The 26646-nt window shown below is 38.5% G+C and overlaps 1 protein-coding gene across 3 annotated transcripts in view; it reads left to right on the forward strand.

The window, feature by feature from the left end:
• Positions 1-26646, forward strand: part of snx29 (sorting nexin 29) — a 228497-nt gene that overhangs the window by 160025 nt on the left and 41826 nt on the right. For 2 of the 3 annotated variants that reach the window (XM_028477028.1, XM_028477029.1), the window contains exon 19: positions 17586-17726. In XM_028477028.1, coding sequence (XP_028332829.1) covers positions 17586-17726 — 141 coding nt within the window. Of the gene's footprint in view, positions 1-5816; positions 5944-17585; positions 17727-26646 lie in introns of those variants that run through there. The other variant, XM_028477030.1, reaches the window with a different exon arrangement.

Here is a 26646-nt window from a genome sequence, read left to right on the forward strand (position 1 = left end):
TGTAGTGTGATTCTGGAGTCATTTTGTGTGTTTTTGTATATTTTTTGGTGTAGTTCTGTGCATTTCTGTTGTCATTTTGTGTATAAATATTTAGTTTTGTGTATTTTGAGTCATTTTCATGTTTTTGTTGTTGTTTGGTGTATTTTTCTGTAATATGTTTTTTATATTTTTGTGCATTTCTATTGTTTTGTGTACTTTTTTTTTATTTTACTCATTTAGTATATTTTAATTGTTATTATAAATAATGTGTGTGTGTGGCTACCTCCATCTCCTCCGTGGGTTATCGCTCACACACACACGCACGCGCGTCAGCTGGGCATAATCTGTCACAAGTTGTTGAGAGATAAAAAAAAAAGAGTCCTGGAAGTAGCTTAAAAAATAAAGGTTTTGCAACACCAAAGTCGCACTCTCTCTAAACGGCTCTGTGTGCGTTCAGCATGTACATCCCGGCACTCTCACACGCATCAGTGTGTGTAAGTGTGTGTGAAGTCCGTGACCCGCGATTTAAAGGAAGTTTGGGATCACGGGAATAATTTTAAATAACCATGAAATATTAATCGAAATAAGTTTTAGCAGTACAAAAACTTTTTTAACGACACAGTGACGTCATGGACCCGGAACCGGAAGTAGCGCGCTTATTACAGAGAAGGAGCAGTAATCTTAAAATTAAAATGAACGTTTTGCGACACCAAATTACTCCAAAATAACAAATGCACACACTTGTGGTATTTGGAAGCCCTTGACAAAGTTTAAGGTTGAACTCATACCGTGTCGGGGAGATATTCGCTCCACACACGCACGCACGCAGACGTTTTTTGCTTTATAGATAGATGACTTCCCATTGTTTGAATAGAGGTTCAGCACAGGCTGTGCTAGTCTAGCTTTCAGTTTGGGCACTCTTTTTCTTTTTTTTTTTTACCCAGTGCTTATCTTTCAGCATGACCAGTTATATATTTCATTTTGTAACCAAAACCAACTGTTACACATGGAAATTACGGCAAATTAAAAAAAACACATGCCTCTTTCACACAAATAACATGCACAAATCTCTTTTATTTTTAAAAATGTATTTATATTTGAGTGATGGGTTGAGCTTACTCAGTTTCTCATTTCACACCTTTCATTTGTTTCTCGCTAATTTAATGCCTATTTATTCACAGATTGAATTCATTATGGTAATATAATCTATGTTGTAAGGATCTTGTCTCGTGCTTCTTTCCTTGCTATAACTTCGTCACTGTGGAGCCATTTTACCAAAAAGTAAAGTATTTCTATTTCTGAATTTACCTTTTTTTCTCTTTCCCAGTGTGAAAGTGAGTGTGGGTTTTTTAACACCTATTCATCAGTACACAACTTTTAAAAGTGTTCACATAAATAGAATATCCCAGAGTTGTAAACTAAAGCCACTCTTTTTGTTTCCAGTGCGTGCATATATAGATGTATGTGCACGCATTCTGTACTTTGATAAGCATAAAGCCCAACCCTTCATTTCAACAGGCACATACCGTATGTAAAAAAGTTCTGTTGTTTTAATTAACACTGAATAACGTGTGTTTTGTTTGTTCCCTCTCCTCGTCCTTCACCTTTTACTCCCATTTTTCTTGCGCTCCTTTTAATTTAAGAGACTCGACTGGAACAGAGAACGAGCACACCACTGTGCATTTCAATTATCTATTGTGTGTATGCTTATTTTCATGCTTGGTACATTACCTTAAACCAGGGGTCTGCAACGTTTACTCTCAAAGGAGCCATTTAACCTCATCTCACCCCGAATAAAGTCCTCCTGGACTCGGAAAAATACCGCCTCAATGTAGACAATACAGTGTATTAAATTCTATACAGTTAAAATTATATAGAATAATGTTTGATTTAATTTGATTTGATCAAGTAAATGGCAACTTAAAAACAGTTTAAAATAAAATATAATGAATTGACATAAAAAAATAACAACAAAACCGTGTATTGCATCTTCAAATTCTCACGCATTTCAGTTTACATGAACACAGATTATATAAATAATATTTTTTATGTTAATGTATTTAATGTATTAATGCATGATCATGTGGTCAACACATGCTAATTGCTAATTTCTTGCCACACATAAAGCATGAATATTTAACTTTATGTTGCAGGAGATGAAGTAGGAAGGTGCACAACGTGATTTATTTATAAGTTAAGAAATTGTTATATCATGATTTTATTTTTCATTAATCATTAATAGCCTCTGTAAGAAAATAACTCTTTATTTCAGTATTTTTTTAAAGCTATATGGAGCCATGGCAAAGGACTCAAAGAGCCACATGAGGCTCCAGAGCCGCAGGTTGCAGACCCCTGCCTTAAACCATTGTGTTTTGATTTAAAAAAAAAAAGAGTGATACAAGGTAGGGCTGGGCGGTATGAGCAAACATTTATATTACAGCATTTTTCAAAATTCTATCGGTTTCATGGTGTATGACAAAAAAAATAGGCAGATTTGGACACGTTAATACAGCAACATCAGTCTGCATCATTTGAAGATGATCTATTGAGCGTCGTCCAGCAGGTCTGAAATCCTGAGTAGCGCTGTGTCACCACACTCTCATACGTGAACATTGTGCCATCACTGCGTAGATTACACATCTGATCAGCTGATTCTGGCCTGACGCTCTTTCCATTAACGCCACATCAGAGTTTGACGAAAACATCACTGAAGCAGTGCGTCCATAGCGCGCACAGCATCCTCTCTGCACCGCAGCGGCACCAGACTCCACAGACGCACAGCCACGGGTGTGCAACTTTACTCTGCATTTTCTTATTCAGTGGACGTTAATATTGACTATTGTTTTATTTCAATGATTTTATTATACTAGAAAGGTTAATTGGATTTGCATTTTTTTCCATCTCCGCTGTGTTTTGTGTCAACATTTACTGCACCTGATCTCTGCGTGTGTGTCTGCACCTGCTTGTCAGTTGTACTATTTTCCGGTGCTTAAACACCACCGCAAACAGTTCCAGATTTGATGAATTGCATTGCTCTCACTGCATTCATTTATTTGCAATTCCTCCCCCCATTTTTTTTGCCTTGTGAGATCCGCCTACTTGGATTGAGGGCGCATTGTGACGCGCACTCCTGATTCGCCTTATTAGTGCGTGGAGTGACGTTTGCACACGTTTTAATACCCCTAAACCTTTAGTGAATCTGCCCCTAATTGTAAAACATTTAATTTCTGCTGTTGTCATTATTTGTAAGAGATATTTTGTCGCTTTTCCACTAATGCCTGCTGGTATTAGACCCAGAATTGCCACTTTAGGATCTTTAGCTGGGTTTTGATGGAATACATTTTCAAGAGCTTCAAAAACATTGTCCAAAAATTGTCTCAGTTTTGTACATGCCCAAAAAATGTGAATATGGTTGCCTGTGTTTTATATTTTTTGTGTATGTTTCTTTTAATCATTTTCTTTGTTTACTTTGGGGGTCACTCAAAATTAGACCAGGGGCCGCATGTGGCCCCCAAGCCTCCTGTTGCCCTTGTCTGAGCTAGAGGTGATAAAATTAGCAATATATATATATATATATATATATATATATATATATTATTAATTAGTAATTATTAGGGATGTCCTGATACAACTTTGTCATTTCCGATATGATACCGATATTGCAGCCTAGCGTAATGGCCGATATCAGCATGAATCATACATACTTTTTTTTTGGATATACATTTTTTTCTCTCTCTTTTCTTTAATAAAATGTAATTATTACTTATTTTGTAGTTTGGAATGTTAGAAAAGGCTTGATAAAGCGATGTTACTCAAACAGAGAACAATAGTCAGCAACAGTTAATAATAAATGGGTCATACGACCCATTTATTATTAACCAATTGGTTACATACATTTTAACCTTCAAAATATTATCTACAGTATTCTACAATTGAATAATAATAATAAAAATGAATTGGAAAAAATTTTTTTAATTCGAATGCGATATCCGATATTCGTTTTCAGGCTAATATTGGACCGATATCCGATATCGGATTGGGACACCCCTAGACATTTCAGGAGACCCTGTTTAAATTACAGGCGACCCTACATGGGGCCACGACCCAAAGATTAATTTCTACGTCACCCTATGGCCATAGCTGGTGTTAACCTGGGAGACCTCAGCTCTTCATCCAGATGTTTTCAGTGGCACAGAGGCTTATGTCACATGGTGCTAAAGAGGTGCCATTCTGTGTGTGTGCGTGTGTGCGTGATTATGGCTGTAGTAGTGGCTGGTTTATCGAGAATAGGAGAAAACACTTAAAATAATGACAGTGAGGATTAATAACGCACAAAGATGATGATAATTACAATCATTGTCTTAGTTTTACATCCATCATTCATAGACTAAAGACTCTCAGGAGGCCATATTGTCTGCCACAGCATCAGTGTCATTTACATTTGAATATTTAACACTTATTGCATCAATCTACAACAAGGAAATTCAACACAATTTCAAAGAATATTACATTTACGTACATTATTTAAATTTTATTGCACTGAAGCATTCAGACTCTAGGCCATAGGTTGTTAAAAGGTAACATCTTCATGTTCAGCAGAAAGCCTGGCAACGAGGTGTGTCCTGATCCGATATCGAGAAATGAGTATCAGATTAATGAGGCACTGTACATCAAAAAACTCCAATATGAGCAGAGCTTAAAGGTCCCATGTCATGCTAGTTTTCACCCATCTCCATTTGTTCTAAGAACCCCAAAAACATAGTATTTGAGGTTTGTTTTCCCAAACTCGCCTGTTTTCTGGAGTTTTAGCTTCTGAAAAGTCACTTTCTGAGCAACTCTATACAAACAGGCTGATTTGCGGCCTACTTATGCATATTCATGAGTGGGCGTGTCTACAGACGGGACACTGACTTCCTCCTCCTTGCACGGTGACGTAGGGCTAGAGGACGGCCCGCCCTCCTCCCACCCACTTCGTAGCTGAGCTCATGCTGCTTTATAAACACGAGACAGAGCGTGGGGGCGGGGCGTTCACCGGTACATACATAGACTGTAGAAAATACATACATAGCACTGCGCGAAGGACGCTGAAATGCTCACCTTCATGGGCGGGGCTGTTTACATGTTAATCACGGCAGAGAGCTTCCTGGAGGCGCGGCTTCTCTCATCAAAGTGGGAACGTGTCATCACATTGGAGCGAGGTGTGGTGTAGTAGGAAAGGAGCAAATCACCCTCTAACCAACGATTGAGGGAATCAATGAAAAAAACACTTTGAGCATGTGTATGAAGCCCAAATAACACTTTTATGATGTTTAAAGCACAGAAAAGTCAATTTAGCTTAACATGGGCCCTTTAATTTGGGCCGGATCCTGCTGGAGCAAGAATCTTCAAACTCTTTCATTTTTTTTTTTTTTTTATTTGAGGTGAACTCTGATATAAGATAACCACATTCACAAAGGGGGTTAATGTCATTCTGTGGCACTTCATCAGTGTGTCGCCCTCCATTCAAACTTCAAACGTTTGTCTTTAGCAGGTAGAAATGGGCCGTGAGATGGGAAATAGGAACACGGCTCTGTCCTCGCTCCCTGCGGGGATAGAAATGAGATGCTGGTGGAGTCATTGGATGGTGACGTTGTATCTTAAAAGATGTTAGAAGGGCGTGCAATGACTGTCTAAGCCTGAAGACATCTGATTTAATCCCAGGAGTGTGACATCATTTGTCTGCATGCCTCTTGTCCTTTCTCTGCTTCTATAGTGTTCCTCTTTTTTTTTATGGTCAAATCACTATTTTCTCCTTTTTTTTCTCTCTCCCTCTTTCTTATTTCTCTTTTTTTTTTCAGTGCACACAAAAACACGTTTCAGGACACTGTGAATAACGCACTCATTCATGAAAGAAGCAAAGAGACTCCCACAGGTGTTGGTGTTCTCAGTAGCCTCACAACAGGGAGATTATTGGAAGAAAGACACTTACAGAAGGTAGATCTGCCGCACATCTATCCATACTCCTACGCTTATCCGTTGCCGGGTCGCGGGGGCAGCATCCCTTGCAGGGAAGCCCAGACTTACCTCTCCCCAGCTCCTCCAGGGGGATCCCGAGGTGTTCCCAGGCCAGCCGAGAGACATAGTCCCTCCAGCGTGTCCTGGGTCTTCCTCGAGGTCTCCTTCCGGAGGGACGTGTCCTGAACGCCTCACTAGGGAGCAGCCTAATTAGGTGCCCGAGCCATCTCATCTGGCTCTTCTCAATGCGGATCTACTACACATTATTATTGTAATATTAGAGGTGTTACTAAATGTCCAGTTTACTCTCTCATTTCAATCTGCTCATGTTCGTAACTGTCGCCTCAAAGGACGACTGTTGAATTTACAGCTTAAACAGAGCTTCCAGTGTCTGTACATTGTTCCATTTCCACAATGTCCCCCCTTTTCTTAAATGCTTACAGTAGGGGTCACCAAACTTTCTAAAACTGTGAGCTACTTCAAAGATACTAAATAATCATTTACAGTATCAATCGTGTCACCTCAAAGTGTCAAAATAAGGCCTATAGAACTAAATTAGCAGTCAATCTATTAAATAACTTCAAAAATGTGGGTTGATTATCTATGATATTTAGTTAAAAATGAAAATATTTCTATATTGTGGGGGTAAAAGCTACATTTGTACCTTTCAAAGTAGGTAAACCATTTATACAGTCTTGCAACAGCAAGTAATCACATTGGAGATGGTCTGGTTTTAGTTTTTTTAATTCTTATGTTCGGTTTCTGTTATATTTTTTTGCATTTTCTCAAATTTCGTTTGCTTACAAATACTTCTTTTTATTCACTGCTTTACTGCATAAATGTCACTGCTAATCTGCAGGGATTCGTCAACAGAAAAGCTAAAAACAAAGACCCACAGGAGGTCAGATAAATATACTTTGTTTAGATAAGATTTTTATCCCCAAAATACATTTATAAACATGTATTGTGTGGAATTGAGTGAGTGAGTGAGTGAGAAAGCGCTTATAAAGAGCTTATATAGAATCTAGTGGGATTCGCCACTATGTACTGTATGTGCAGCTGTGGGAATGATTATTTAGATTACTTCATTGGCCACGTTTACATAAGAGCTTTAATTCCTCTTTAAAGCAGATTAAAACTTAATTCCTCTTTAACCTGACCTTGTAAACACTTAATTCCTAATGCTAATTTAATTCCGAATGGAACTTAATTCCGAATTAGGTAGCTGGTTTATTCTGTTTACTAAGACCCGGTGACGGAGTAAATGCGTCCCCATGTCTCTGCACAGGCTGTAATATTACCAAGTTTATCATGGTAACGGTTGTTAGAGCTACTATCTTTGCCAGGGACCCACTATTTATTCCTGGTTATTGTTTTCCGGAGTTTTACTGGGCTTTTGTGGGCTTTTTCGTGGACCAAAGTATGTTATTGTCGAGCTGCTGCTTCAAAACTACAATCAAAATGAAGGTGAAAACAGTACTCATGTGTGGTGTTCTGTGTTACAGTAAACAATAAAAGGTTTGTTGTGTTTTTTTTTTTTTCCCCGATTGACGTGATTCGTCACGTTCGCCCCCTGTCCAATCAGAGCCTTCTCAACCCCCAGACCTAAAGCGGAATAAACCAGTTTTCCATGTAAACCTCAATACGGGAATAACAATTATATGAAGCAGAACACTTTAATTATAAAATAAATAATTCTGAATTAAAAAACATCATGTAACCGTGGCCATTAGTTTATCAAAACCACTCGACTGTTTTTTTATTCTAAAAAGCAACTAGTTTTTTACATTTCAAGCTCTAATTTTGAGTCTTAGTTACGAGTTCAGATTCATGATGTCGCGATTGGTTCAGACCTGATTTTTCTCAAAATTTCACTTATCAGTGATCAGGATTACTATTGCATCAATACATCATCAGTAGGGTAAAACTAACTTGTCTCACGACGGTCTAAACCCAGATCACTTCAGCTGGTAAACTGGATTTGTTCACTCAATATGGGAAGGCAGTGAAAAAAACAGCTTGGAGCAGCTTTACACAGATGTAGGAATCCAAGGTGTGGAAATATGTAAACATCACCACATGGTTGAACTGGAAAGCAGACAACTCTGTGATACTGAACAACGTGTTCTCTGTGCGAGCGACATAAAAATGTAGTTAAGACACGAGCCATGAGACGTGTGTGTGCATAACTCAGCCAGTACCTCTGCTAGTGGAGGATTCTGGGTCACATCTTGGCTCCATTCGCCTCAGCTCACCTCCGTCGGTGATTTTCCACACACTATGCCCACCATCCACTGTTTAAAGCAGTAATCAGAGTTTCTGTAACATATGTAAGAACAATTCATGCAGCAAGGACATCAGTATAAGACTCGGGGAAAAGCTCGCAGCACATTTGGAAGCTTTCACACCATCTGGATATCCAAGCAGTTCAGCCTCAAAACCAAGATCCAGCTGCACAATAGCAGGGTTGGAGTCAATTATAATTGGAATTGCGTAACTGGAAATATTGGTTGCTGTTGTCATCATAATTAAAATATAATTGAGTTCAGATAATTGACTTTGTAATTGTAATTGTCATGGAAATTCTATAGAACCTCTCGATTACAATTTAATTAAACGCAAACCTGTGGAAAAATTAATCCACGGGTAAATTGACAGAAAAAAAAAGGCTCAGACACTCACACCAAAAATATTTATACCAATATTTTAATTAATTAGGAAGCCTAACAATGTAACCAATAGATAAGAAACAAATTACATTGTAGATAATATTTTTCAGTGAAATTTACAACGGATTTAAGACTAAACTGACCCGTTTTTATAAGAGATGCTGACAGAAATCTAACACAAGAGGAAGGTTACATTTTATGGACTAATTTATTAAAAAATCAGTAATTGTCATTAATAGTAATTGTAATTGACTTTCAGGGGAAAGTAATAATTGTCATATTAATTGTAATTCGGAAAAATGCAAATTGAGTTGTAATTGACTTAAGACGTAATTGTAATTGAAAAATGTAATTGACCCCAACCCTGATGTTTAGTCAGTCCTGCTCTATGGCTCTTTATGCTGGCGAGTGCTTGAGAGCGACGTGAGAAGGATCAGTTCATTCCACTACTATGGGTGTCGCCAGAAGATTCATCTCATCTTTTGGAACAGAAAAATTCTCCAATGAGGACCTTTACAAAAACGCAGAGTGTCGCGATGGCTTGGACGTGTCGTCACCGTGGACCAGATCTGTATTCCATAAGTAGCCCTGAGATGGACCCCATTTGGGAATAAGGAAGCAAAGGGTGGCCAAAAACCACCTGGTGGAGAACTGTGCAAACTGCAAACCTATCGTGGGGCAAGGCACACAAGATCAGATGAAAGTAGAATATCTGAGCCTCATGTTCCACCGGGAACAAAGAGGATGAATTAAGTAAGTTTGTATGACCGCCATGGCTTTCGAGTCAAAGAGGGTTCCTGTAAAAGTTCTGACGGGACCTTTTTGTCCTCAGAAGTGTCGGCTCGGCACGTGCTCAGATGAATTTTTCCTGGTCCGTTGGATGTTTGGCTGGGATCAGATATTTTGACAAGATTCCTCTAAAAATGGTTTACTTTATCAAGTATAAAAGGATTACATTTTACAAACAATTTATTGAAGAAGTTGAAGAAAAAACAACAAAAAACTGTTATGTAAGCTCTCGATCAGTGTTTCTCAAATGGGGGTACGTGTACCCCTAGGTAGGGTAAGGTTGGGAACCACTGCACTAAATACTGTTTCATTCCACTTATTTGCAATGGGATTCTTTAAAAATGTGTGTTATCACTCATTCATTCCATCGTTATGCTTTATAGTTTATAATTTTGAGCAAAATGTTGTCGTTCGACCAAGGGGGTACTTGGATTCAGAAATATGAGAAGAGGGCATACTTGGACCAAAAAGTTTGAGAACCACTGCTCAAGATCACCAGCAAAAAACCAATGACTGAGTTTCACAGATAATTTTGAGCAACTGTCTGATTTGTTAAGTTTATCATTGATCACACCAAATTTGTTTGTGTACTTACAAACATTAATACTATCCCATATCCGGTTGATAAATGGTAATTGAACCTTTAAAAAAATGCATAAAATGTTATTTTTTAATTTTAGTTGCCTCTAACTGAAACGCTGGGGGCGTGTCAGTTAGAGGTGCTGGAACCATGCCCACTCGCGGGAAAAGACGCCGCCTCCATGTACTGTTTCTATGGGAGAGAGCAGTGTGAAAGTGGCTCCAGCGTCAATAGTGCTTCTCCCATTGGTTTTCCAAAAGTGCTCGGATTGGGCTAAACAAGGTGTCAGCGGAAAGGTTTGCTTCGCCCGAGTCCAAATATGTGCATCCCCCAGCTCCACAATTACATTATAAACGGTCAAATGGACTTTTACATGTTTTAAAGAATACATTTATGACCTATTTAGAAGAACATGGCTGAATCTGATTTACACGGTCTTTAAATAGTCCTAATTATTACATTTTGACTAAAACCAAGTTGCATTTTAGTGAAAAAAAAACTATGACCAAAACTAAATAAAAAATGTCTGTCAAAGATGCACCCTAGATGGTCTATCACAGTTCCTGTAATTCTCTCTCTGTAATGTTTAGTGATGCACATTTTTAAATTAGCATTTCTACTACTAATAATGTAATAACAGCATTAAATGATTAATATCCATGAATGAAAATTCCCAATAAATGACACTAGAAGAAGCAGAAATCTGATCAGGGATTTCAGTTTTTATATATATATATATATATATATATATATTTACATGTGATCTCACCTTTCCAGAGGTTGTATTCGATGCCCCCATCTTGTTTCTGCTTTGACTTTATGCACATCAGTTGTTCCAACTGTGTCATTTCAAGACGATTTGCGGATGCCGTTTTGATACGATTCATTAAACAAAAGCCTCTTTCACAGTTTGCACTGGATGATTGAAATGTAGCACAAATATCCACTGCTGTGAAACCTCCTTTAGCGCCTCACATCCAAATGTTGCAAGCACCATATCTGAGAATGTGCTGATTGACCTTGTTTAGGTTTTTGCTTCACTATGTACTTGAGTTCTGTATATTCACTGTTGATGGCCTCCATAAAATGTGGTGAAGAATAACCTCATAGTTCTTTGCCAGCGTAGCAATGCCTGTTGACTCAAAACTGATGTTTGAGCTCCATGCTTTGATATCCAATGCAGACCAATCCATGTATTCATCCTCTGGAAAACGAGCTTTCAAATGATGACAGATCTTATAAATAAAAAGCCTAAACCCACCAGCATTTCTGCTTTTGCAAAGCAATGTCTATCCAGCACAGTCGGGTTGCTTCTTTGAAAAGTAAAACAGAGTTGTACAAGCTTGCCCCAAACATCTCCCAGAGCATTGAACGTAACCCTAAACTTTGAATCAAATGTCTTTTTGGAGCAGTATTTCGCCAGTGGATCTGCTATCGCTGGATTCTCTCCTCTAGCACAGCGTAGTTCCTCAGAACAGCGTTCAAAGATTGGGGCTACGAAAGCCATCGCACTTTGCTCAGAGCCCTGAATGACAGTGTATCCTCATCAAGAATCTCTAGGCTAGGTCCTCCATTCTGCCCCTCCTCACGGTGGGCCGAGAGAATATACATTTCTATGAAAGGTTTCCACATATCGTATCAAAGGCACATCTTTCCAGCCATCAAGTCCTCTCTTTGGGCCACACAATGTTGTTCCGTTGGATCACCATTCTCTGCAAATCTGTCAGCTCGATGATAGCGTCAAACACAGTTTTACAGATCTTTTTTCCAAATTAGGTGGCTGGTTTATTCAGTTTTTAATTTCAAATTAAATAATTCCTCTGTCTTCCAAACAGTTAAAAACACTTAAAGCCGCTTTAAGTTAATTCAGGTCGTTTTGCGTCCCTATATGTAATACAGTAAATCCAGCGAGTTGTGCACTTTTATGTTAGAAGATAAAGTTGACCGTAGCTCAGTTGCTAGAGGGTTGTCTTCTGATTGAGTGGTTGTGGGTTCGATCCCAGTGCTATACCTGTCTATGTGTCAAAGTGTCCTTGGGCAAGACACTGAACCCTAAGTGGCTCCCAATGGTTGATTAGCACCTTGCATGATGGCAGCTCTGTCCCACTGGTGTGTGAATGGGTGAATGAGCTGATATTGTGAAGCGCTTTGGGACTACCTTCGTGGTTATAAAGCGTTCTATACATCAATCACCATTTATGTCTGTGCTCTGATCTAATATCAGGACATGCCAGGGTGGATTTTTTTTTTTTTAATATTGCACATATTCTCATTGAGCTCACAAATTAAAAGGTTAAAGTTTTGCTTCATCACATTTTTGGTATACTCATACTTTGTCTTATGATAGTGCATTTGTTGAACTGACAACACTGGTGCATTCATTCTTATGGTGAGTGGAATATTGTTTATCAGATCTTCAACTTGCTCTGGGCTGAGTTTCTTTTGTGTGAAAGCTCTTTTCTCTTCTCTCGATCTTTTGCGCTGTTCTGAAATAATAAATCTTTGGACGTTCCTATCTTGGGTCTTACGATTCCATCAATATTCAAAAGACTTTTCTTCTTAATGTGACGCTTGAGGTACTCCAACCTCCATTCAGTCCACACTTATCCCTCCGAAAACTCACTTATTACTTTGGCTTTGCAGCATGTTTTGTAGAGAAGCGTTTTCTTACTCAAAAAAATAAAGAATTTCACTCTCTTGGTAGTTGTAAAAGAGGTGAAACAGTTTCTCTTCGTACATACTCATTCCATCTCAAATGAACTGCATTTCTTCTTCTTTTTTACTTTGTCTTGGTGAGTGAATGTACCACCACCTGTTCATTTTGCCATAATACGGGGTTAGCAGCATTTCCCTCTTGTAAATCCATTGCTTCGCTAGCTATATGCTAATCCACACGGAGAACGGCAACACATACGCATGAAGCATTGTAAGTAGCATTGACTAGACATTGCTAGTTATTGCTTTTGTTGTTGTCACCGGTTTGATGTTCACAAAGAAGGCGGGGTTAGAGCGTGGTACACGTCAACAGCATTCTAGTCGACTGCCAAACAACTAGTAATAAAAATATCAGTAGAATTTGTTTTAAATAAATTTAAGTGCAATATATATTTTGTTATACTGTTGGGACTGACATCCATTTGATAATAACGTATAAATTGGTTCCTTAGATCAGTTTTTATGGATAGAAATAGTTCATTTTGTTTGGAACTCTGCAATAGTTTAACTTCTTTTTGCTAGTCCTAGAAGAGCAACACATATTTGGTAGAGATTGTCTAAAACGTCACTGTAAATCCCAAAGTGTAACATTAGGGCAGTCGACCTAATTTAGGAGCACCTGCTGCATCCTAGTGATAAAACCTGCTCACTTCCTGTTTATGGTCTACAACTACTACTAGTGTAATGACTGTCGAAATCTCTGCTGTACCTAAACTTCTTAAAGTTTTTTCATCTAGCCCCAATTTAGTGAGCGTCCTAATTCCTCACTTTGATTGAATTCAATCAAACCTTTCGTTACAAATCCAGTGCCCCTCTCATTCTACTGAAACAAAGTAGATTAAAAGTTAAATGTGCTTCTGCCAGCCAGGGTTAAATACCTGAGATGCCAAATCTACAGCTTCATTCGTGGCCCTATGTGGTCCCATCTTGCCATGACCATGACGGTATTTGTCTTGGTTTCTATGTGTTTTTGTTGGTATCAGCTGTCACTACATTGTTGTGATATTTTATGTAACATGGCACACAGTTTTCTGGCCTTTCATTGTGCACTAGTTATTGTTCAGCTCAGTCCGGCTAGCTTCGCTTATTAGTAGTTGCTCCTCTTGCAGGAGAGTAACCCAGTCTGCATGTTACAGACTGCTGGTAGCTCTCCTGCTTCAGGCACTCCCTAGAATATACAGTACAGTATAAAACAAGTGCAATTAATCACATGCACTACATCACTCACAGAGTCCACCCCTGAGTTCCCGTCACAACCTTTTCCCCAATCCTCTCTGCCTACCAACACATGCTAATATCACAGTCTACCTTCAGAAAAAAATCTGTGATGGCCAAACGGCGCCAGGAAATAAACGATACATATTCATAAGATAACTCATTCGGAACATGGCTGATAAAAGGTCTCGATCTAAAACAAAACCAGAGGAAATTAATAATGCTCTTTTATTTGATATAAGTCTTGATTCTGTGTGTTTGTGTGTGTGTGTGCTGGAGCTGCTCTGTGTAAAAAGACAACCATTGGAGGTTGTTAGATACATAAATAATTGTGTTGCTAATGATAGAGGCTCCATGTACATTGCACTGACACTAATGACTCCCATAGAGCATGAAACTACATCAGACTTAGTTTTGAGTAAATCATCAGAATGCTTTCCACGCGAGAAACACTTTGTGATGAGAAAAGAAGGCAATTCTTAACCGGCCTGTTCTCTCACCTCTGTGCACTCGGCCCATAGCAGTGTGAAGTCTTATATTGTGTCAGTCTCTCACTTCTGGAAACCTGTGTGAAGACACAAGAAAAGGTTTCAGATATGAGAACTGAAGAAACCTTGTGACCACTCGCGAATGTCATTGCTGCTATAGAGAAATATCTCAGCAGTATTGAACACTAACTTTTATCCACTTCAGATACTAATATTAGTACTGCAAAAAACAAACAAAACAACAACAATTACCTGAGTGTAAGTTATCATACATCACTAAAGTGGGATAATGAAGGTAATGTAGCTAATCAAATATTGCTACTTTGTGTTAGTTAGCTTCCTTTGTGCTTGGTTTGACACAATGTAAACAACTAATGAAATCTGTTGTTTTGTTATGAATCAGTGAAGTCCAAGCAGTTGCAAATTGACTTTTCTTATGTAGTGCATTTTTCGACACATGTAATCTAAGTCAATTTGGCAAATGGACATGGGTAGCTTGGGATTGGACCTCCAACCTTCCGATTAGAATCATCTCGCCATGCAACCTTGATACGTTCTTGTTAATGAACCTAATGTCAGTAGATGTACTGGCTCTTCAGACACCCTCTACTAGTGTGATCTATCCCCGACCTTTGTCTAGGTAGCTAATTCGGCTACTTTTTACCCCGATCTTGTTCCAGAGCCACCACTGCTTTGAAGATGTTCTTGGTGGTTCATTGTCTGCTGCCCACAGAATCCTAACTCCTATTAAGGCCTCTCTGGGCCTTACGAGAGAGCCACGGCTTCTCTCGGTCACGAACAAAAGAAATGGATCATTTTGTCTGATGTTTTAATATCCTGGAGCTGATGCCACTGTTGATTGTATCTGCAACTGGGTTACCGGAACTGGTCATGGTAGCTCCAATGTGCCTCTCAAAGACCTTTAAACAGCAGCTCAGGATAGGCTCCAAAGATCCCCTTTTCTGTTAAGTTTGCACGGGTCCACCAGCCCCCAAGTAAATATATTGGATGGGTTGGCAGGATGTCGTTTACTAACTGGATCAAGAACTTGAATCAGAGTGGCTCCAGTTTCCACAGTTCTGTCCATAGGGTTTTCTGTTCAGCAGCATGCTCCCCATTTGGTCTAGCTCCCTTGCTTACCCATTCCCACCATTCTATATAAGGTAAATGTCTTCCTCCTCTGCTGACACCTCAGCCTGTATGAGTCTGTCTCTCTGTTTTACCCCTAGCCTGTAGCAAAACAGCAAGGAAAGTGTGAAGGCTCACTTCTTTCCTGCCACCCTGCCTTTCCTTAGAGCCAAGGACCTAGGCTGCATCTGAATAATTCCTCCTATCCTCCTATCACCTTTCCTATCCACTTTTCCTTAATCCCCGGAAGTTTTTAAGTGGCGGTCATGATAAGGAGTGTTCAAATTCTCTTAAAGCTAAGGAAAGGAGGCTTGATGCTTCCTTTATAACCTCCTTTATTCAATTCAATTCAACTTTATTTGTATAGCACAGTTTACAACAGTCATCTCAATGCACTTATCAAAATATAAAATTCATAATAAGAAAGAAAAAAACAATCAAGATCCACATGAACAAGCATTTAGCGACAGTGGGAAGAAACAACTCCCTTTTAACAGGAAGAAATCTCCATTAGAACCAGGTTCAGAGGTGGCAGCCATCTGCTGTGACTGGTTGGGGTTATTGAACAGAAGGACCAACAGAACAGGATAGAGAGATAGAACATCAGAGTGTCCCAGACTGGTTGAGCCGTGAACCACAGATCAGGAACTGCCATTATGAACTTGGAAGGTGATTGTAGGCAACCATTCTCTTTCAGTTTCACTTTTATTCTTTGTAGCCTGGTAGCCTCTTTTCCTTTGATTTACATTCCGACCTTGTGATTTTTCATTTTATATCAGTATTTAGAGGCACAGGTGAAAGTGTTCTAAATTTGCTTTGAGTAGTCCATTTTGGGAAATGTGTAGTTTTTTCACCACAGCAGACGCCACTAACCTTCTCGATTATTACGTCACCTAGTGGAAGTGTGTCTGATTGTCAAAACAATGTGATGGCCTTTCCCTAACTCCTTTAGGAAGTCTCCTAACACTTTTCCTTAACCCTATGACGTTACCCATGGGGTTAAGGAAAAGTGGATAGGAAAGGAGATAGGAGGAACTATTCAGACTTGTGCCTGTGTGTATTTGTCTGTGTGGCTGATGCGTGCCCTGTGTGTGTGTGTGTGATGCTGCTGGCACCTCCGGTCCACTCTGAGGTTTTTGTTCACCAATGAAGAGCAGCAGTGATTAGCATTAAAGCAATAGTAGGAATTTATCAAATAATAAAATACCTGAGAATTTTTTAATCTTTATTGTTTCTTTCCGACCTGATACCAAATGGTTCACAGACTGGTACTGGTCTGTGGTCCACTGGTTGACTGCATTACATTGCCCTCTTTGCTTTTTATTTACCATCTTCATGGAGCAGTATGACAGCCGTTAAATATGGTCTTTTTGGAGCCATTTGGTTTTTTTTTTTAAACATGGTCTGATGTTTTTCAATTGAATTCTCAAACCTGCTCTGCGCCCTCATCTGTTTTTGTTCAGTTTCTGTATTCTGTTGTGAAAATGGAGTCTGACTCACACTTTTCGCACTCACTCCCTTGTAATAGGCTCATCTTTCCATTTTTGCCCTGCTCTCTCTATCTTCCATGAGTGAATAAAGCAGCTAATGGTGCATGGAAATGGTGGCAGCATAGTCAGGTCTGTGGACTCAGTCTTGCAATATGTAAGTGAAAGCACACATTTTTTGAAGGATGAGAGGACCTCGCAGTTTCTCTCATCTCATTAGTTCTTTGTTTGGCCTCGTATAGCAGCCTGATGACCAGTGTGTGAGCAGCTGAAAAGGCTGTTTAACAATAACACCTGTGTTATTTTACCTAACTTTTAGTTTTTCATCTCAGCGTTGTTGGTATGTTATTGATTCTGGCCTCAGGTAGCTTTGCTTTGGATTGATTGTGTCCACAGGGTGATTTTGGACACTTGAGCTGACATGACGGAAGATGTCCTGTCATGTCATGTCATGTCATGTCATGACATGACATGACATGACAGGACATCTTCCTGCCTCTGCTCCTAGTAATTATGACAGAATATGTCTGTTTGCCCTCAGGTGTATATCCGCATACTGGACAATGAGTGGAATGTGTACCGGCGATACACCGAGTTCAGGGAGCTGCACAACCTCCTGAGAGCTAAGTTTCCCCAAGTGGACACCTTCAACTTTCCACCCAAGAAAGCTATCGGAAACAAGGTGAGCTGTGAGAACCAACACCTTTTCACTTTTTGTTCAATGTTAATATAGTAGTAACATATATTATATAGTATATAACACTCATGGTTCATTTCCCCAAACTTGCCTGTTTTCTGAAGTTTTAGTCTTGTGAAAAGTCACTTTCATGACACTTCTAAAAACAGGCTGTTTTGGGACCTTCATGCATATGAATGAGTGGGCGTGTCTGTAGACGCAGACTTCATGCCACAGCTGACCACCATAGCGATTTTCTTTTGCTATCCACACACTCTTGTTATTGTTTTCAGCCAAAAAACTGCACATTACAGTGAAACACATGGCTATTTAAGAGGCTATTGTGATTGTGAGTCCGACAAACGCTGCTTCAGGGTGTGTGTGTGTGCGTGTGTGTGTTTATCATCTGAGTCAGTTGTTTCAAACACTCACCGGAGTGTTAAGCTTCGATGTCACTTTCTCGTCATCTTCACATATTCAAACCACAGGAATAGTCAATTCAAGATGACAATCATTTGTTTTGTCTAACCGCTGCGTCGCAATGGGTCACCTTATGACGTATTATTGGGGCCAGAAAATCCAACTCGCCCGTTTGGAGCTGATTTTTTACAAAATGTGGAATAACAAGGGAGGGAGGAAACAGAACTTTTTCCAACTGTAGCCCTCTGAATTAGGCTAAAGGAATGTGTATCACTGTAGCAAAACCATAATGAAGTGAATTTTTCATAATACTGCCCCTTTAAGATGCATTTAGATGTCCCTTATGTCTTGAATACATAGTGCAAATTTAACTACTGAATGGATCAGTTTGTTATCCTGTCAGATGGAAACAGTTGTTTGAAATAAAAAGGAAGCAGCCCTTGTTTTCAGAAATAAACAAAATAGACCTGTTTTTTAACATCAGCAGCGTATGTGCTAATAATAATAATAACTGCCAAAAATTGGTCAGATATTCGTAGTTATCTGGATCAGTGATCCTGATCATTCACACATAAGGTTTGAAAGAAATTTCTGTCACCATTAACAACAATACAGTAGAACGAAATGTATGGAAATATTTATTAAATTTTCGAAAAACCGTGATGAAATGCGCAATCCGGAACTGATCCAAATGAAACATTCTGGAGTAATTGAGGAACCAAGCCAACATGACTGAGTCAAATTTCATGAAGAAATTATTATTAAAGAATTGTGATTTGAGACTTTTAGAAATGTCATCAATGATTAATCCAGATCACCTCAAAAATGTAATGGAATCTTCCATGGTATAAGGTCTATCTTTGGTTAAGTGGTTTTGACAAATTCCTGCTAACAGACACACAAAGAAATAATAACTGTCCTCCTTGGCAGAGGTAATGATAATATCCATCTTGTTTTGGCACAAATGTTGCAAACCCCCATTCTGTCTTATTTTCTTATAGGCTCATGTTATTATGCGCTTTATTATTTGGGTTTAAAGGGCCTGCTCATTTGCCCCGCCCCCGGCCTGGCTCTGATTTGTTCCGCTAGTGGTTAACACGTACCGCACCATGTTTTTTCAGTGAGAAGTGGTCATGTGACCAGGTATGTCACGTTCTGTGATGTGTATTTGTGGAAAAAAGTGTTTCCATTGCACTTTTGCAACACATTTCAATATGGAAACATCTGAAAAACCTCCTCATGAAAGCGTAAAAACTTTTTAGTGATTTTTGAGTACTTTTTCAAAATTCAGGTGTTTCAATTACCAGTTTTTATTGCGCTAATTAGATTTTGCACATCTCCAAGGGTAACGGAAAGCCAACTAGTGTGACCAATGGGAGCGACAGCATTAAAGCTTTGCCACATCCATGCCACACCACCACATATTATGATTTCTAATTATACTGTAATAAAACTCCACATGTAAACAGTTTTTTTTTTTTTAAACCTGGGGACAACAGTCTTCGTCTTTCACTGCTGCGTGTCGTTTTTTTCCTCCACCGACTGTTAAAAGTCTTGTTAATGTCTCAGGGCTCAGGTAAAAGGTGTGACGTGTGTTTGCTGATGCAAGGTGTTCTGCTCTTGAGTTTTCATGAGTTTGCATTGTTACAACCTGAATGTAATGCATTGCAGATCACAATACACAGAGCTGTCACTGCTGTGTGTAGTCAGAGGTGCATTTCAATCATTGTGCATACCAAAAGAAGATAATGAAAGTCGTTGGTCACAGCCTTATTTAATTTTATTTTTTTCCCTTCTGTTGTTGTCGTTCTACTTGAGCTGCATTCATTATTCTGCACCCCTTTGAGATTCCTTGTTATGTGTTTTGCTCCCTTATTAGTTGGATGTCGTGTCCTCCTCCTTCCTTTACACACATCACCTTTGTGTGTTTGTCATTATGTTCTCTTGTTGTTATTTTTGAATAAAGCAATTTTGCACACACAACAAACAAAATCCCCGAGGTGTCTTTCCTCTTCCCGTGCAGTTTCTGGTTTCTTCAACGTTTTTCTTTGCAAACATACAGGACTTACTGTATCCAAATGGTCACTCATAAATAGAAAGCTGCTTGTCAGCTGGAGGCTTGTGGGTCGAGATTTTTGTTGGATTGAGCATTTTTTTACTAAGAACATCTTGCCAGGAAAAGAAAGACGTCCATCATGCTCAACAATGCTGTTCTAAAGGGTAGCTGTAGTTCATTTTAACTGTAACACTAACCAGAAGATCATAATGTTAAAGGTTTCGTCTGGTTATTTTCTTTAAAAGTCTTTTTAGAGCTGCCGTGGCTGTTCAGGTGCACAGCAAAAGCTCCCAGTAACAGCTTCAGACACAGAAGTAATTCACAATCTTGTGTTGTTCATGGTAAAAAATAAAACAATATGAAATAACATGTAAATTTAATATATATATATATATATATATATATATATATATATATATATATATATATATATTAACACAACCACCCTAATAAAGAGGGAAATCAAAGAAATCAGGCAGGACCTAATGTAAACCTTGCACTGGAATCGACAACTTGGGGTCACATCCTGCCAAAAATGGCTGCTCCCCCATGGATCATAATTAAGATATACATGTGTTCAAAAAAATACTTCAAATGTGTTGTTTGTGTTTAAAAAAATAAAAATAATAATAATTAATGCACTTATTATATTTTCTGGTAACACATTGAATGTCGCCTTTTAATTGAATGAATAGCACGTTCTTTAGATTCAACAGAGTTTGGGGACATTAATCATATTTCCACTCTTTTATAAACAGAGCATGAACTTATTTCCCTGTCAAACATTACATTCATTCAGTTTTTTTTTTTTTTTTTTTTTTCAAAATAGTTGAATTGTGTCAAAAATATTCATGCAAACAAGTTGAATTGGAATTTGTTTTCCAGTGGAATTCATAACCATCAATTTATTACCTCATCTGGAATTGGGAAACATTTTTGATTTTTAATATTAGTACATTTATAAAACTATTGCAGATGGCTAAATTGAGGTTAATCTAACAAGCCACTTGCTCCCTTTTCAATTCAATTCAACTTTATTTGTGTCGCGCAATTTACAACAAGTTTTCAGATAATCTATTTCCTCAGTTTTCTGACATGAACTGCTCCAGTGAGGCCTTAAGTTCCGGACAGAGGAGGAATGAGGGAGCAGGTTCTGATAAGCACCAGGGAGACTGTGTGCGTGTGTCTGCGTGTGGGTGTCAGTGAGCGTGTATAGCATAAGCGACAAAAGTCTAACTAGTATATGTGTTCTAGAAATTAGGGGTTACGCTGTGTGTGTCAGATACTGCAGTTTCTATCCAGTGGAGTACGCTGCCAGAGTGTGTACTCTATGTGCCTCTGTAATCAGCAACGCTTCCAGGAGTTTTGCTATTATTTGTTGTTATTTGGATCCAGCCTGTGTCCGTTTTTGACTCTCTGATGGCCGCAGTGAGGACTCTCTTCTTCAGTTATTTCACTTAAACAGAAAGTCTGCAAGTTCAAATTGGTCCAAGTCATGTTTAAACTGCTTGACTAAGTGTTTAACGGACTGTTTATTATGGGATAACCATCTAAATGTGTTGTCTTATTGCTTTTTGAATTGCTATCTATTCAGTCATGGTTTAAGTGCTTGAAATATTCAGTAGGTTGAGATATATTGGGCTGTTAACGAGTGGTGGTACAAATGTTTTCAGTTTAACGTCCTTGCTTTTCTTATTTGCATAAATCTTTTCTACATTGTTGTAAAACAAATAAAAAGGAGAAAAAAAACTAGGACCGATAACATAGATAATAACAAGAGCACAAACCTCCGCCAAGCGCCTAATCTACTCTTTGCCAGATATTCAAATTTATGTGGATCAGTGATCCTGATCATGACACCATGATCATTTACATATTAACGTCTTCTAAGTCATTTCTTTGCTGTCGTATGATCTTAGCAGGAAGTGAATGACCATAGGAGGGCAAAAGAAAAAAATAGAATTAAATATATAGACTGTCTTGAGATTCATGCCAACCACAATGTGTGTAACATAATCAACTAGAATATTTGCATTTCCTGAAGAAAATGCAGTGAGGATGCAGGTGCTGGACTGCGTCGCACAGCATTAGCATTAATTTGCATTAGCATTAACTAACATCAATGTTAGCATTAGCTAATATTAGCATTCGCATTAATTTGCATTAGCATTAACTAGCATCAATGTTAGCATTAGCTAATATTAGCATTCGCATAGCATTTGCATAGCATTCGCACAGCAGTCGCACAGCATTCGCATAGCATTCGCATAGCGTTATACTTAGCTAGCATGAGCCTGGCATTAGCCTAGCAACAGCGTTAACCTAGCATTATCACGATCATTAGCCTAGCACTAGCATTAACCTAACATTAGCCTAGCATTAACCTAGCATTGGCCTAGCATTAGCATTAGCAATAACCTAACAATAGCCTAGCATTAGCCTAGCATTGGCATTAACCTAGCATTGGCATTAACCTAGCATTCGCACAGCAGTCGCACAGCATTCGCATAGCATTCGCATAGCGTTATACTTAGCTAGCATGAGCCTGGCATTAGCCTAGCAACAGCGTTAACCTAGCATTATCACGATCATTAGCCTAGCACTAGCATTAACCTAACATTAGCCTAGCATTAACCTAGCATTGGCCTAGCATTAGCATTAGCAATAACCTAACAATAGCCTAGCATTAGCCTAGCATTGGCATTAACCTAGCATTGGCATTAACCTAGCATTGGCATTAACCTAGCATTGGCATTAACCTAGCATTAGCTAAGCATTAACCGAGCAATAACTGAGCATTAGCAATAAGGTTGAAAAAATTTTAAATGGGTTGAAGACAGTAGCTGAACATGTTAAAGGTTGATTGGTCAAAATAGGTTGAAGAATGGCTGGGGATGAAGGGCTTAAAAATTGAAAAAGAAATATTTGCCTCCATGCATCCTCGTTAATTATAATAATTGATAATGTTGACGACAAAAATGTGCGTTGACACGTCATTAAATTCATGATAAAATCAGGCCGGCGGCCACTTTCTGCTTCATTTTTGCTGCAGTACCATACATGAACTGCTGGGTGCAGTGTCACTTCACCATTTACATTGTGAAGAAGAATTGCCCAACAGAAGAAGACGACGGTCACATGACTCAAGCGCTAAAAAATTACTTGTATTTTTAAAAGAACAACAAATGAATTCATATATTTTTTGTACATTCACTGTGTTTTATGGCACTTAAAATGTTTGTATATTATGAACATTATATTAAAAATTAAATTTTTTTTAATGAATTTGGGGAAACTGTAATGCAAGGTTTTGACCACTAGGAGGGGGAATGCTCCCCGTACCTCCCGCAAACTCCACCTATGATTGGAACTTATGACTAGAACATGCAATGTGCAAAGTCACCAGCAGGAGGTGTTGTAGAACTAGCTCAAAAAGCAGAACACAGGGATTATTTTTTTTTTTTAAACTGATCCCAAATTCAGAATATTGATCCAGATCTTCCCTATTATATCATCCATCCATTTTCCAACGCGCTTGCTTCTTTTTCTGGAACGCGTGGGGTTTGATGGCCCCAGCTGTCATCAGGCATGAGATAAGGTTACACCCTGGACAGAGCACCAGTCCTTTGCAGCCTATTATATATTTATATATAGTATCTCCTAAAAATGTAATAAAACTCCATCTATTAGTTTTTTAGTTAGATTGGTTACAGACAACCAAATGAAATAACGCCAGTGAAAACAGAAGAAACAAACCTGTGGAGTTCTTGCCGATTTGTTGTCAAACACTTTAAGGTTGCTCAGAGCTCATCGATAACCAAGTCTCCATCATAAAAACGGTCCAACACAATCAGTGTTGCTCTGATACCCTTTTCTTGTCCCGATGCCAGTACAGATACCCAGCTACATAGTATCGGCCGATGCTGAACTGAACACATAACCATACGTGTTTTCTGTGATCAGGAGTCAGGACAGCAGTGAGATTTGGCAGAGAGAAAAACACAAGGCCTTGTGTTTGAATAAGAGTATTTGCCGATATTTTTTAGTACTGTATTGGGTCGGCACAGCATTAATTACAATGCTGTGTATAGTAACTGTACCACTTTATGAACTACGGACTCTTGGAATGGTTATCTGGATATAAGGCCTTGATGTGAAAGGACAAATGACTCATCATACATCATCAAGTATCTATTATTAACCATCGTTGTATACGGCACAATGTAAATTGTGACCTACACATGTATTGGGATACTTTATGTGTAGACCTTTTAACTTGACCAAAACTATGACAAAATTGTGTTATCACGTCTACATATTCAGGTTTCTGCAAAGAAATTTGTGTTGGGAATTAAAGTGTTTTCTATTCACGACAGTGTAAGTAAACTCATTGTCGTGATGAAGCACCCAGCTCTCATCGTGCCACAGTTCAGGTTGTTGGTGCCAGATCATCATCTTCAGATGATTCACAGTGTTGCAGAAAGACTCCGTGTTCACAGACTGATACCAGTTAGCAAGGCCACAGTACACAACTCTAAATGTTACACACACAGCTACCATTGCTTTGCTAAACATGCTTTGTGCGTTTGGAGAAATAGTCTGCATTGCAAAGTATGTTTTATTCATTACTATTTAAGAAGTTGTTCAAAATTTCATGCTAACGTACTATGCACTACAAACTCAATGAGTATATACTGCCTACTCTATACTATAAGTATGATTAGGATGATGACCGTTCCCACTGAAGTTTACTTCCATGTTTCCCAAGATGCATTTCTAGCCTACAATGATAAAACCTGAAACATTTTAAGTGAGAAAGTGACCAAGTAGAATATCAACAGGTGGTCATTTGATCCATAAATCTCACAGAAACAACACAGAATTCATTCTGTCATTTCTGAGATTTTCGGAGACCCGCCATTATGCTACTTGCTAAAGTTCCGGTTAGAGGTATAGAAGACAATTTTCCTAAAGTTTAGAAAAGAAACCCTCTAAAGAAACACTCTACCTGCTCAAGAGGGAATGCCTACGTATTTGAGAGAGCGTGCACGAGCCCTGTTTTCCTCGTGCACAGCTCCGTTTACAAGTTGGAGTCGGCATTGCTCATACAAACTTACCTTCCAAAAGAAGAATTGTTCCCACTATGTCAGACTCACCACCGGTAAGTGAAAATCCATTTTCAAAGAAACCGGAGTGCACCAGGCACAAGTACGTACGACGGCATTATGTAAACATATTATCAGAATGATTGACAATTAGGAGGTCTTGATGATCCACCTGGAAGTTGAAGCCAAAATAACATTGTCCATAATACCTTTAACTTCAAAACAAGCGCCGTATATCCAAAAGTTATAAAAAAAACTAGTGGAAGAAGAGATGCTTTTGTTTTGAAAAGATGATGTTTGAGTTTTAGCTTGAAGCTGGCCCCAGGACAATTTTACATTCCACTCGCAATTCCTCATGGGGCGGTTGAGTATGACTCGTGTGCCCACCATGCCTACTGAAAATATGACTTGATATAATATACATTTGGGTGTTTCTCACATATTAATTTCATACTATCTAATGTGAACGCACTACATACTAATTTTGTCGTCAAACTTAGTATGAATAGTATATTATGCCATTTCCAACATGACCATTGTCAATATCTCCTTGTATATGGTGTACCTTTCTACCTTTGTAACAGTAGTAGTAGCTGTGTCATTATTCTCTTAGTATGTCTTTATTCAAAGACAATTCTCATAGTTTTTTTTTGGATATGAACATTTGGTGACACTTTACTTGAAGTTTTATACATAAAGGCTGACATTGCCTTGTCATTAGCATGAATAAGGTTTAATGAAGGCTGTCATTAAGTGTAACTCTTCGTTACCCTAACCCTAACCCTAAGCACGAACCCTAACTTTAACCCTAACCCCAACCTTTTTTATTATTTTATTTTATTTTATTTTATTTTATTTTCTTATATTATTAAAAAAAAATATTTTAAAAACAAAGTATTTGTTGTTTTTTAAAAAAAAATTTTTTAAAGTTTTTTTGATTTTTAAAGGTTTTACCTAAAAAAATAAAAATAAATAAATAAATAAATAATAATAAAAAAAACCTAACCCTACCTAACCCCACTAGATCCCTCCACCTAACCCAAAAAATGCCAACATCGCTCTAATGGTTTCACAATTTAGCAAACAACACTTAATGACAGCCTTCATCACACCTTGTTCATGCTAAAGACAAATAATGACAGCGTAATGTAAACTTTATGTATAAAACTTAACCTCTTAAAGAGGAACTAAATTCTCCCTAGTGGAGAATTTAAAAAAAGCCTTAATTAGGGGCAGGGCTGCTGGAGCTGTTAAGACACGCCCAGTCTATACTACAAAATGTTCAAAGAACAATCTCTGCTATGCTAATTTCTAACTACCTTCCTAATACTCACTATACATCTCT

This window comes from Gouania willdenowi, chromosome 19, assembly GCF_900634775.1.
Source record: "Gouania willdenowi chromosome 19, fGouWil2.1, whole genome shotgun sequence".
In the NCBI taxonomy this organism is placed as follows: Eukaryota; Metazoa; Chordata; class Actinopteri; order Blenniiformes; family Gobiesocidae; genus Gouania; species Gouania willdenowi.